General features: G+C 35.6%; 2 protein-coding genes across 3 annotated transcripts; one reads left to right on the top strand and one right to left on the bottom strand.

The window, feature by feature from the left end:
• Nucleotides 1-6,583, top strand: LOC100250501 (uncharacterized). Of its 2 annotated transcripts, XM_010666003.3 has the most exons (8): nucleotides 1-203; nucleotides 313-466; nucleotides 1,087-1,729; nucleotides 2,309-2,402; nucleotides 2,558-2,734; nucleotides 3,465-3,563; nucleotides 3,985-4,227; nucleotides 5,762-6,583. In XM_010666003.3, the coding sequence occupies exons 3-8, from the start codon at nucleotides 1,689-1,691 to the stop codon at nucleotides 6,251-6,253; spliced, it is 1,146 nt and encodes a 381-aa protein (XP_010664305.1). In that variant the 5' UTR covers nucleotides 1-203; nucleotides 313-466; nucleotides 1,087-1,688; the 3' UTR covers nucleotides 6,254-6,583. The 2 variants fall into 2 exon arrangements, with proteins under 2 accessions (XP_010664305.1, XP_002284219.2); XM_002284183.5 differs by lacking the exons at nucleotides 1-203; nucleotides 1,087-1,729 and having other exon boundaries at nucleotides 210-466.
• A 1,127-nt stretch (nucleotides 6,584-7,710) lies between these two features.
• Nucleotides 7,711-12,430, bottom strand: LOC100245371 (2,3-bisphosphoglycerate-dependent phosphoglycerate mutase 1). Its single transcript, XM_002284189.5, has 9 exons — nucleotides 11,585-12,430; nucleotides 10,635-10,906; nucleotides 9,999-10,222; nucleotides 9,680-9,798; nucleotides 9,422-9,578; nucleotides 9,204-9,305; nucleotides 9,005-9,124; nucleotides 8,038-8,097; nucleotides 7,711-7,957 (listed from the first exon to the last, which is right to left on the bottom strand). Exons 2-8 carry the CDS (start codon nucleotides 10,903-10,905, stop codon nucleotides 8,053-8,055), a joined length of 1,038 nt encoding a protein of 345 aa, XP_002284225.2. The 5' UTR covers nucleotide 10,906; nucleotides 11,585-12,430; the 3' UTR covers nucleotides 7,711-7,957; nucleotides 8,038-8,052.
• Nucleotides 12,431-13,882: the final 1,452 nt, after the last annotated feature.

Below are 13,882 nucleotides of genomic sequence, written 5' to 3'. Positions count from 1 at the left end.
TTTGATAGCTGGACTCACACAGGAGCCTGATCATTATATATTTGCTTGGAGGCTTTGTGCCATAAGTTTCACGTTCTCCTCGCCCCTTGATTAAAAGTGTGCATTTACCGATAAGCCCTTGGAAAAAAACCGGCTACCATGAAAAAAGGGCGTGGGTGTTTTTGACTTTCGAGGTTTTGGCTATGTTATTTTGAAAGAAATGGGTGAGTCCAGGGGGAAGGATCCAAAATCTCCCCCCAATAGAGTTTAAGCAGAAGCATTAAAAACAGCCGATACTATCATAATGACCATTGTCTCTGTCTTCCCTCCCAGATTTGAGCGGAGGAGATCCGATTCTGTTTCCTTGAAGACTTCTGGAGCGCACTCTTCACCCTAATCTCCTTCACTCGATTCATCCGATTTCTGTGCTTCTGGGCTGTTGAGGAGGAGTTGTCAGGTTATCGTCTCCTTTTCCTCGTTCAATCAGGTTATCTGCTCATCTTACTCTTCATTCTCTGGATCTTGTTACTCGACACCATGGATTTTTCTCTTCACTTTTGCTTTCTATCACTTTCTTTTTCTTAAATTTCTTCGTCTGTTAAGTTGTTCAGTTTTGAATTTTTTTTTCAAATTATTGGATCTATTCAAACAGTCCTCATTTAATTTTGGGCCCTTCTGTAATTTGTTGATGTCTTGGATTGTCCAGATTGACTGCGGATAATTCCAAACTGTTTGCTTGTATAAACAGTATCATTTGCTCGTACACGGGCTTCTATTTTGTTGTTGATATAGCTCTCATATGATGGAATTAGGGTATGGGTTATCGTCAAATTCACTGAATATATATGATTAAATGGTACAATAGGAAGGAATAGGTAGAGTTTCTCTGAAAATCTAATCCGACTTCCTTGTCTAAATTATCTCATCTGCAAGAAACTTGGCAGGTCAAAATAATTCTGTGTATCCAGGACCGTGAGTCATTCAATTTTTAACTGACGTGTGTGCTTCTTGCGGAAATGTGCTTCAGCATCATTCATCTAGGGACTGAGTTACATTGCTGGTTTCATGGTTGGAAATCAAATGATAGAACATTTGTTTATGTTGCAGATGAAAGAAGGGGGTGGATCCAAACTAACTTGTGATCTTATCCTTAATTTTTTAAGGGTGGGAATCAGTACAGGATCTGGAGAACAGAAACAGAGATATTCTTGAGTGGCATTTTGACTCGTGGGTTTAGAGAGGGTGGATTTGGTTTTGGGATTTAAATTTCCAAATCCATTGTTTGGAAAATCCTTTTGAGGGAGTTCAAACCCTCAAAAACTAGACTTCAAACAACAGCTTGGACTGTTACTTGAAATCTATACCACCCAGAATTTAGAAATTCAAATTTCAAATTCAAATCCAGGGTATCCAAATTAACCCCAAAAGGTGTTTAACAGTCCTATTTGTTTTATATAATGACTAGTATGATTATGTGCACTTCAGCAAATCAGGGCAGCAGATGGAAATTCCAATAACGTCTCTTATGAGCTTAGAGTTTTATGCCAGTGATGATGGAGATTTGAAAACCTTATTATATATGAGGGATAGTCCAGAATTCCAACAATATGTGTTTACTCATCTTTACTACGGAAAATGTTAATTCTTCACTGCTGAATTATCCTGATTCTTTATCCTGACTTATGTGGCACGGGTAGTCTTGTAAAGTGATGGCTGTTTTCATTTTGAAATTCTTGAGAAATCGAATCAGGTCAGTCAGAATGCACAAGATTGTTCTTTCACAAATCTAAATGTGCCTACATATTCTATTTAAAAGCATGTGCATATATCTATCAGTCAAAATGAGCTGACAACAAGTTGCTATGTTCAGTTCTTTGGTTCTGTTCTCACTTTTGAATGGTTTATAACTAAGTGATGTGTACCTGGTCATTAGTTAAGATGGGTTTACTCAAGTTTATAACCATACAGGGGAGACTAAAAATTCCCAAAAAAATTTCTTCTTACCCCTTCTGAGTAACTGAACTGAGCATTCGTATGGAGTAAGTTTGCTTCATATTTAAGCAATTTTGAATTAAGATAGAAAGTGAAGTGGATGATCCTATTTTTGCTTGGCAAAAGTGGGAAGAAAACTAGCTTATGTGCATGTTTCTTATATTTATCCTGCTATTTTTGCTCTTTCTTTTGTATGGGAAAAGGTATGTCATTCTCTTTGACATACATGTTTGTATTTTTTGGTTCTTTTCATCAAATATGCAAAAAGAGAATCAGATGTATAGAAATAAAGTTGTTGATGCTATAAGTTATTTAAAGTTTCAACTGTTGATGTCAGGGATTCTCATTTTGAAACAATGAGTACTGGTCTAAAGAAATCTCCTTCAAATGGCTATGAGAAACCTTCAACATCTAAAGAACAGCAGGAGAAGGTATTATGATGAATATCCTGTTAATACATCCATAAATATTGTGCATATTCCATCTGCATCATTTGAGAGTCAAGGTCTGGGGTATGCAAGTGCCACTATAGGAGGGTAAAAGAAGACCTTTGAATTGAAGCCCATGATAATTATTGGTTTTGCAGATTAATGAGGTGAGAAGATTGATAGGGCCATTGCCAGATAGGTTGTCTATTTACTGTTCTGATGCATCAATAGCCAGATACTTAACGGCACGAAACTGGAATGTCAAGAAGGCAACTAAAATGCTGAAAGAAACTTTGAAATGGAGATCAGAATACAAACCAGAAGAGATTCGCTGGGTATGTTACTATTGATTTTTATCTCCTTTATTTGTAACTTGTCAGAATGTATTAATATAACATTTGCTGGATTGCATGTTCTGTGCCTGCTTGGTAAGGCATTTTTTTTCCTCCCATACTTCATAGTACCATCTGCTTCTTGAGGCTGTATGATCTACTTGTTGCATCCTGTTGTATCTTGGTGCTGCTAAAGGTGGCAAAATGGGTTGAATAAGTATAAATCTGACTATACTAGATGGGTCAAACCTAGTGCCATTGCTAGTCCCTCATTTTTTTCTCCCATAGTTCGTAGTACTATCCGCTTCTTGAGGCTCTATGATCTTTTACTAGTGGTATCATTCTGTATTGTGGTGCACTTAGGGCTGGCAAAATGGTTGGGTCAAGAGTTACTAATCCAAATCCAACCATTTTAAATTGGGTTGAAAAAGGTCAAACCTGAACTAAACCCCTTTTTTAGATGGGTCCAACCTAGTGCATTGCTAGCCCCTGTTTGGGAAAAATTTAGATATTGTGAAATTAAAAAATGTAAACACAACAGTAAGGCCAAAAAGTTTGATTAGACTTGGAAGAATTAATCAGAATTCAGTTTATGTAACTACACATCAGGGCAACTAGAACCCTTAAGCATGGGCAGGTTGGCAAGCTGTGTCAAATTTTACCATCTTTAGGAATGATTATGTTTCTTAAGACTTTTTGTACTCACAATTTCATCTGTTTCTTTGTCTTGTAGGAAGACATTGCTCAAGAAGCAGAGACTGGAAAAATATACAGGGCAAATTATATTGACAAACATGGGAGAACAGTTCTTGTCATGAAACCAAGCTGCCAGGTCACATCTCATACTCTTCCTTTTTCTGTGTGTGCATGGAAAATAAGCTCTCACTTTTTTTTGTTTCAAATTAAGATAATTGGTTCACTGGGTCTGTTATAGCTTCTGAATGGCATACTTCTGGGTCAATAATGAAGCTATTTTTAAATTGTCACATACATGAATGGCATAGCCAAAATTTCACATTATTTAACTGATTCTAGTTGTGTATGCTCACCACATGATGAATTAGAAATCCATTGCCTATTTTATTGCACATATAATAAAGAGAATCCTTGGTAAGTGTACTTATACTTTTTTTTTTTTTTAATGTATAGGATATATTAGTATTCATGGATAGGTTACAGTTCAGAGATACAGGTTTAATTTTTTCTTCGTTGCTTTGCCCCAATAACTCTCTCAAGTTGATGTTTGAATGTAGAACTCGAAGTCAACAAAAGGGCAAATTAAATATTTGGTGTATTGCATGGAGAATGCCATTTTAAATCTGCCACCCAACCAAGAGCAGATGGTATGGATGATTGACTTTCAGGGTTTCAATTTGTCAAATATTTCAGTGAAGTTGACTCGGGAAACAGCCCATGTTCTACAAGACCGTTACCCAGAACGGTTGGGTCTAGCAATACTATACAACCCACCCAAGTTCTTTGAACCATTCTGGACGGTAAATCCATCTTTTTTACATTGTTTCTAATGCAGTATCATGTATAGAGCATGTTTGCATGCCTCTCGCAATTATGGCACTTCTAATATAGGCCTTACCCTAGGTAACATGTTATGTGGGGTACAGAGGTGGTGTGTACAGCTTTGGGATGGGAATTAGGAACATGTAGCATCATCTAGAAGTTTCCAACCACAATTTGATAGGAGATCAAGATTTCAAGCAAGCTTATATTTTCAAGAAATTTTTTTGCTCTCTCTCACTTCGTTCAAATTGTGGGACATTTTGCAGTGTCAATATTTTCAAAATATTTTGTCCCTTAATACCTATTTGTATGAAAGGCCTCCATGGAGCTATTGAAACTTTGTTCCATGGTTTGGATTTTATCCATGTCTGATTCCTAGATCATAATCTTCTAAAGAGCTTTCTCTCTCTTCCCCCCTCCCCTTGCTTCCTCCCTCCTTCTCTCTCTCTCCCCCCTCCCTCTTCTTCTTATTCCCTCCCTTGCTCACCCTCCTCTCTCCCTCTCTCTGTCTCTCTCTCTCCCTTTCTCCCTGCTATCGTGTAGAGGACTTCATGGATCAATTGAAACTTTGTTCTTTGGTCTGGATTTTACCAATGTTTAATTCATAGGTCATAATATTTGAAATGATTCTCCCTCTCTTTCTCTCGCTCACTCACTGCCTCTCTCTTTTCTATTGTACAAAAGGACTCCATGGATCTTTTGAAACTTTGTTCTTTGGTTTGGATTTTATCTATGTTCAATTCCCTCCATGGAGCTATTGAAACTTTGTTCCATGGTTTGGATTTTATCCACGTCTGATTCCTAGATCATAATCTTCTAAAAAACTCTCCCCCCCCCCCCTTGCTCCCTCCCTCCTTCTCTCTCCCCCTTCTCTCTTCCTCTTACTCTCTTCCTCACTCCCTCTCTCTCCCCCCTCCCTCTTCCTCTTATTCCCTCCCTTGCTCACCCTCCTCTCTCTCTCTCTCCATTTCTCCCTGCTATTGTGCAGAGGACTTCATGGATCAATTGAAACTTTGTTTTTTGGTCTGGATTTTATCAATGTTTAATTCATAGGTCATAATGTTCGAAATGATTCTCCCTCTCTTTCTCTCGCTCACTCACTGCCTCTCTTTTCTATTGTACAAAAGGACTCCATGGATCTTTTGAAACTTTGTTCTTTGGTTTGGATTTTATATATGTTCAATTCCAAGGTCATAATGTTCTAAATGGTTTGGAGGGGGGAGAGAGAAAGAGGGAGATATTTCGAAGATTATGACCTAGGAATTACACATGGAAAAATGTCCCTCTCTCTCTCTTTTCCTGCCCTTCACTCCCCCCCCAAACACTGTCTCTCTCTTTTTTTCCTTTCTTCTTAAACATCTTTGCATTAATGCAAAGTTTGTTTGCTGCTCTAATTACTTAGTAATCTTGCTCCTGATTTCAGATATTTACAATCACTTAATGGTGGTGGTCAATTGCCTACTTGCATCTCTGTGTGTTGGTTTGTTTGTAACTCCAAAATGAATATTGCAGGTGGTAAAACCGTTTCTGGAGCCGAAGACTTGTAAAAAAGTAAAGTTTGTGTACTCTGATGATCTCAATGCCAAGAAGATAATGGAGGACCTATTTGATATGGACAAGCTTGAGTCTGCATTTGGTGGGAATGATACCGTGGGTTTTAATATTAATAAATATTCTGAAAGCATGAGAGAAGACGATAAGAAGATGCCATCTTTTTGGACAAAAGATAGTCATCCTTCAGGAGCCGCCCTGCAACCAGCCCTGGCAAATGACCCCACTTTGACTCCTATCAACCTACAGTCAGATTCTGATGCTTCAGACAAAGAGAGAGCTGAGAATCCCCCCTCTTTGACTCATATTAACTTACAGTCAGATTCTGATGCTTCAGACAAAGAGAGAGCAGAGAATTCCCCCTCTCATGGTGTAAATTCAGGAGAAGGTCCTCTAGACAACAATGTGCTGGTGAGTGATGAAAGCAGAAATGGAGCGGTAGGTATACATTAAGTTGAGTGAAATCATGAACTATGAGCCTGATCTTGGTTAAGATAAGGTTATGGATTTAGACTTTCTGACTGCTTGACATTTAGTTAGCAACTCAAAATCAAGAGAATTTGTCAATAATTTTGTTGAGATGGTGGCAAAACCTTTTGCCACCCAGAGTGAAGCAAATGGAGTTCAAACCAGGGATTTTTAAGGATTACATATTTTTTAAGTCCTCTTCTCATTGAGGACCTTCTCTCTATTTTGTTTTTTATTTTAATTTTTTAATTCCCTTTTATTTTTCTTCAATGTGACAACTTCATGCTGATATATGCAGGGTGGTTTTCCCTTTCATCATGCCTCGTTTAGTTCTCCATTTCTACCTTCCTCCCATATTCCCTTTTAAGTTCCTCCATTTCTGCATCTGTTCTCCCCCTCATTAATGGAAATAACTTCCCCATGTTCCTGTTTCTCTCAGTCAGCAAACTATTGACATGCTTTATGCGAACCACCCCTAGAGTTATGTTTTATGCTTGGCATCCTGTTATATATAGACCTGAATTTTGATCATATGATATGAATATACCCAAGGACATGCCACTGATTCTAAAGGAAAAGGAAAACAGACGTTTTCTGGAAAGTATTAGAGATCTAGTTTTCGTTGGGTATATTTTGTACTTTTTGTTGAAATTCTAAGGTACGAAATTACACCTGCTGACAAACAAGTCCATGGAAGTAAGCCCTGGCCAAGTCCAGCTCGTAGTTGAAGATCTAGTTTCTATATATATATATATATATTAAAAAAAATAGCCAATATAATTTTTTTTTGAAAATTGAGGTTTAATGTAAATTTTGAAACTTTAAAAAAAATAAAATTTGAGGTGATAAAAATGAGTTTTTTTTTTAAAAAAATAATTTTTATATGAGCTTTTACCATTTTATATAGAAAATTTTATTTTAAAAAATAGAAAACAGAATTAGCATCCAACTCAAGCCTTAATTTTTATTGATGATACTTTACATCAAGTATATGGAACTATTGCTATTGAGCCCTTCAAAAGTGCATTTTGACAAATATGTTCCCCACACAGCGCATCTGGTCTGGACCCAATTATAATCCAAGGATAGGTCTGCACCCTAGAACGAAGCCATTAACGAAAGAGTGTCAGCGTGTCACGGTGGAGATGAATAACCAGAACAAACATTCCATTAATCTAATTTGGCAAAGTTCCAAATTTCAGAACTCATGGTTGATGATAATTGGTTGTCCCAATCCTTATAATTGATCCGCATTCAACCAGAAGCATGAGAAACATCTATTCATGAACTGGGAAAAAAAAAACTAAAGAATATTCCATAGACTAGTGATTTTTTGAATCGTTTAGAATGTAAAGTGTCTTTGGCAATCCTTTCTCAATTCAAAGTAAAAGCCATACAGTAATTCATCCAAGATTTACACCAGGAAAATCCAGAGTCCAAAATGCAAAGAAAAAAACATTCATCATTTCAGTCTACAGATTTTCACATCTCTATAATACGCCTAACCTCAAACATGGCAGGTACTTCAACTAGCCTTGATCAACCCATATAAAAATTACATTGACGCATTACACAGCCGCCTAACTCCTTGTATGGTTCAAGCAACTTGCTCTTGCACAACTGCTACTTTGTTCTCCTAAATATGAAACTAATAGTATGAAAGATTGTGAATGCAATGCACTGAAGGCCCTACAAAACCAAATAAAAATAAATAAATGTTGAGCATATAAAAGCAGTTACACCCACCAGAAAACTGGTAAAGAGATTACCTGTACTTGAAAATCTTAATGCAACATATCATCCAACTTCTGCCTGTATTGAGCCAAACTCTAAATCAAGGGGGAAAAGAGATACATTAATTAGCAGAATAGAAGTTTCCATTTACGATATAGAGAAAACAAATAGAAAATAAAAAGCATAAAAAGGACTGGTAAACGCGAGTTACCAGTTAGTAACATGATTGCTAGATTCTTTTTCATGACAGAAGCAACAATTTCAAGGCCATAACAGCAACACCCAATTGAACCAAAGGTTGCAATAATGACCCCAAAAGCCTAAGATTAATGAACATCAAGAAAAATGCCCTACAAGTGAAAACTGGAGCAATAAAAAAAGGTAGGACTCTAGTACAGTTGCTCCATTTGTTTCAATTTAATTCATTCCCTGAAGAAACACTCATCTTACAGTGGCTTCCCCATTGAATAGCCAGATTTCCAGACAGCATAATGGTTGCTTAATTGCATTTCAGAGAAGAAACTTCCCCAAACAATCTTTTGTTCTACATTAATCTAGAGAATACATTTTTCCTACAGGTAGAAAAATGTCTGTCATTTTTTCTGGAATGAGGAGAAGCACATAGATCACCATAGAAATTACCATTGAAGCTGCCTTAACAAATACAGAGGAGTTCATGCATGCAACATCAATTCAAGGATTAAAATTTAAATAAAATTACTAGAAAAGTTGTAGAAATAAGACTACCAAAGCGTGGAATTCTAAAGGTTCTTGTACATTTGATGAGATGAAAAATTGATTAGGATACTAATATGTTGCTACAATTTTGGCTTGGAATATATAAATCAGTTCTACCAGCTAGACAATTTCCCAACAATTCTAGACCACTTCTTAGAACCTATTTCAAGAGTGTAATCATGAATATGGAAGGGATAAATCAAGAATTATTATCTAGGCACCAACTCTAAAACAAGTAAATAGCAAGGGGGAGAATTTGCAAACCTTAGTGTAGGCATAAACCCCAGCTTCAGCAGGTCCTATAGGACTTCCCCTCCTGATAAATTTTCCCTCTTTGAATATGTAAAGCATGGGAATTCCTGTTGATAGTTCTAAGCTAATAACCTATCAGAAGAAGTGAAAGCTTGTTAGAAACAAACCAGAAACTGCAACATACATGGTGAAACAAAGAATAGCTTATGACCTCTTGAGAAGTTAATTTGTCCAGATACATAATGATGGACCTCAGTGAATTCCCATGGGCAGCAATCATTATGTGCTTTCCAGACAGAAGTTGGGGTTCAATCTGCAATGTTATATTTCCAGGGTTAGATGCTTGTGCAAATTCTATGATTCTGTTATTAAAATTGAAGTTACGAATAAAAAGAAAGAGATGTTGGAAAGGCAAATATTCATGCTTACATGTTCTCTAAAATAAGCTACAGCTCTTTCAGCGCACATTTCCAAACTCTCGCCATTGGGTGGAGGTATATCATAACTACGACGCCACTCATGAACCTGCTCCTTTCCATATCTATCTGCAGTTTCCTGCTTATTGAGACCCTGTAATTCTCCATACCTAAAGGAAAGAGCAGTTTGCACATCATATGCAGGACAATACAAAGTAAGGATAACATATTAGAGGAAGAACAATAAAAGGAGAACTGGAGAGATGATTACATTCTTTCATTCAATTGCCAAGCTGCTATAACTGGTATGGATTGCCTTTTGGTGTCTTCACTGTAAATTTGACTCCATGCTTTTGCCTGTTCACTCTCATTATGCATAATGATTGGCACCTGCTAGCATGTCAATAGCAGTAGCTCAGCAGATGAAAATGGACCAGGGAACAGATGTTATGAGGCATCAAAGTCACAAGTTTTCCCAAGTAAGCAAAATCTGGAATATTCAATGGTGGGGGCAGCTTGCTTGGAATAGCCTAAATGAAACTTAGTGTGTTCTAACATTTCAAGCAGTGTTTTAACTTTTCTTAGATTACCTTCTTGCGACGGTGCTGGGTCATGGCTAGCATAGCAGTCATCTGTGAGCGAATTAAAGCAGATGTATAGATCATGTCAATGGGAATGTTGCTGATTCTCATTCCAGCTTCAAGTGCCTCTTCTACACCCTTCCTAGTTAAGGGCACATCAACACAACCAGTGAACAGGTTCTTTTCATTCCATAAAGACTCACCGTGTCGGATTAGGATCAAAGCAGTTTCATCTGAAAAAGGAATATGTAAGTGTACAATTGCAACAAATCAGCAAGGGAATAATTTCGGCCTCCAAGTTATAAGAACATACTATTTACTACCTTGGTTACAAATTTATCTATGCCTGTTTTGTTGTGAAACTAAGGAAATAAAATGAGTTAAAACATTGAATCTTTAAGACATGGGAAAGACAAAACCTCCACTCTGATCCATTTAAGCCTAATAAATTCATCTGCCCTCTTGAGTTTTCAAATTTTCATTTTATTTTAGAAATCACATGAGAAAAAGAAAATGTAGGATTCAAAATCTCACTTTTTTCTTTCCTCCATTTTTTGGAAAACAGGATTCAAACTAAACAATCAGCATGTACTCATCACAGCTCACTGTTTCAACATCAAAATGAGATTAGGAAGACTAGCTTACTTGATTTCTTTGGTGACCCATTAGTGCTGTTACTTGACGGTGATGACACTGGACCGGATACTGATGTATGAGCAGTTGAGGCTTGAATTACAGCAAAACTTCTCTTGCCAGAATTGCCACTTCCTCTTTTCAATAATCCAACATTGACTTTGGAACCCCTTGGAATCAATTTCACAGAAGCATTCCCAAACTCATGGTGAAAACCAGAGTTATTGAGATATCCTTGAGAATGCAGGGTCCCAACGGTTTGATGAAATGCAATGGCAACCATTCTGAAAATCCAACAAAACCCAAGCAAATATTTAAGTACACACGAGAGAAATTTTGCATAATAAGACAAATAAAGCACACAGGAGGCAACACAGTACATCCTTACCTTCTTTCAAAGAAATAAATACAACGGCACCATATACAAATCAAAGTAGCTTAAAGAACGACAGAACTCTGCATATCTTTTAAATGCCAAGAAAGAGGAAACAAGCTCATTAACATATAATCGAGGGTTTTATTTATTGTAATTGACACCCGCATTAGATTAACACGACCAATAATGCCATTTAAACACTGCCGATCATCACACAATTGAGGGTTAAATAGTTCGTAAATCAATATCCACTTGGCTTAACATCCATTACCAAAGGACGGATTCGTGACAAAAGAATATATATATATATATATTTTCCCTGAAACCATTAAAGAAAAGGGGTCTAAAACAACAAAATCAACGGAAACCTGAAGCTAAATTAAAGACAACCCAAATGGGTTTCCCAGGAAAGCAACACAAAGATCGCGCAAATATGCATATACATGAAAACCACAAATCACACAAAGGATCATAAATAAATAAAACAAACAAATGCAAAGACGCGTACTTGAACAGAGAAGAGAAGAACCCAGAACCACAAAAGAAAACTGAGAATTGAAAGCTAAGTGGGCATAAAAGATCTCACCTTTATGCAAATATAAATAAGCAAATGAAGATCCTCCGGCAACGGAGAAACCGAGGTGGTAGAGGGGATGCAAATGTGGGTTGACGGAGAATAAAATGATCGAGGCAGGTAAGAAAAAACGCAGAGATGCACCAGACTGTCTATTCTCAACTGACAAATATGATAAAATAAGAAAACCAAAAACGAACTATCGAAGAAATCGTTGTCCCAAAATACAATCCAACTGCAAACTCATATGATGACAACCCTTCTCCCTTCACTGCCCCAAAACCTCCCTCAACACCAATGCCCTTTCGTCGTTTTATAGATTTGGCCCCGTGCGATTCCCGTGCTAGGCTTCACCCCCTTTGACCTGTCGCCTTCTCCTCTATTTCTTTTCTTTTCTTTTATTTTTCTATACATTCATATAACCTTATTTAATTAATAGTTTTTCTACCCCCCACCAAAAAAATGAGCCGCCTTCAAGGAAAAGGGTCAGAAATGACGCCGGATATTTTAATTAAAAGCTTGGTGAAAATTTTGGGTATGATTTGATAAAAAGAAGATGACTGCCGCTATAAGTATACGTAATCTCTCATACATTCGGCTGGACAGAAGAGGAACGAAATTTGGTTCAAATTTTATTTTGGATTCTGTGGGTTTGCTATTTGTAAGTAAATTTGGTGTGTGATCGAGGAAATAGACAATTTGAGGCAGGTGGTTTTTGCCTTTTGGGGCTCGGTTGGCTATAGTTTTAATGTAAGATTGTAAGGTGAAGTAGGAGGACGGCTGTAGATGAAGGTATGGAGACCAAATTCTCCACCAAACAAAGCAACTCCTCAAAGCCTCCAAACACCACACCACCTAACGCCACCCTCCTATTTTAAGTGTTTGATGTCACGTGTTTCTGAATGAAATGAGTTTCGCCACCAAAAACAGAGCCCACCTAACCCCCTCCAGTTCAACTTTCAAGTGTCAACAATGGAAGGCTTTTTCAAAGTTGCCTTCCTAGCGCTGCCACCTGCCACAAACCCTGTAAGGGAGGCTGATTAATGTCATTTTCCTTGAAAGAATATACCCATTAAAATTCTTTCCTTCCCCCTTTCTCTTTTTTGCTTTGTTGTCTTCGAGAGGTCTGAAGAATAATTTTTTATTTTTTATAATAAAAAAATTAAAAAATATATTTAACAATTAAAACTATTTCCTACTTTTTATTATTAAAAAAATAAAAAATATGATATTTTAAAAAAATATTTTTCAATTACTTCCACTTATTTTTTGAGAATTATTTTAAAAAATAATTATACAAATATATATAATAATTAAGAATAAAATTATAAATATAAAAAATATTTTTAAAACATATTTAAAAATAAATTAAAAATATTTTTAATTTTAAATAGACTTTTATTTTACAAAATATCATAGAACAAATTTTTTAAATTACTATTAAAAATTATTTTTTAGAACCATTTTAAAAAACGATTACCATACAAGCCCTATATTTTCGCATTTTTTACTATCCTTTTCTTTCTTTTTCCCTTCCTATTTGAATCCTTCGAATCTCCCTCAACAAGAAACTTCACACTAGACGCTAGGTCGTCCAGAAATTTAAGCCAAGCAATCCAACCACTTTGGGTTACTTTAGATGATCAAATTATGGGCTATTCTCGTATTCCTAGTTATTAATAAAATAAAAGGTAACCGTAACTAATATTTTACCAATTACTGTTTTTATTAAAATTTTTTCATTTTATTTTCTCATTTAAGCTAATCGTCTCACTAAATTATTGTATTGTTTTGAACTTATTGTATCATCATTTTCTTTCATAGTTTTAATTAATATAAATATAAAAGAATAAGAGGTTTTTTTTTTTTTTTCAAAATTTTCATATTATCATCAAATAAATAAAAATTTAAAAGTTACTATTCAAAAATATGAAAAATTTCAGCACTATACGGATTAAAAAAAAGTGAAAACAAATAAGAATTCTTATAAAACTAAAATTATTGTTAAAAATAAGAGAGAAAATATGTTAATAGAATGAAGTTCTTTACAAGGATGGACGAAGAAAGAATTATAACTTTAATGTTTTATAAAATAATATCAATAATTATTAATTATTGATAATTTATATATTTATGTTTATAAAATTAAATTTTTTTGCTTCCGTGACATTTTGATTTTATGAAATAAAAAATTATTATTTGATAAAAGGGCATAAATATGATTTTTAATGAAAAATTTCCTGATGTTAAATAAAACTTACTTTAGTTTTTTTATATTCAAAAACAAAAAAGTTAATCCTATTATTTAAA

This window comes from Vitis vinifera, chromosome 18 (assembly GCF_030704535.1).
Source record: "Vitis vinifera cultivar Pinot Noir 40024 chromosome 18, ASM3070453v1".
In the NCBI taxonomy this organism is placed as follows: Eukaryota; Viridiplantae; Streptophyta; class Magnoliopsida; order Vitales; family Vitaceae; genus Vitis; species Vitis vinifera.
Note: the sequence above shows the minus strand (reverse complement) of the source record. Positions and strands in the feature narration are given on the sequence as shown.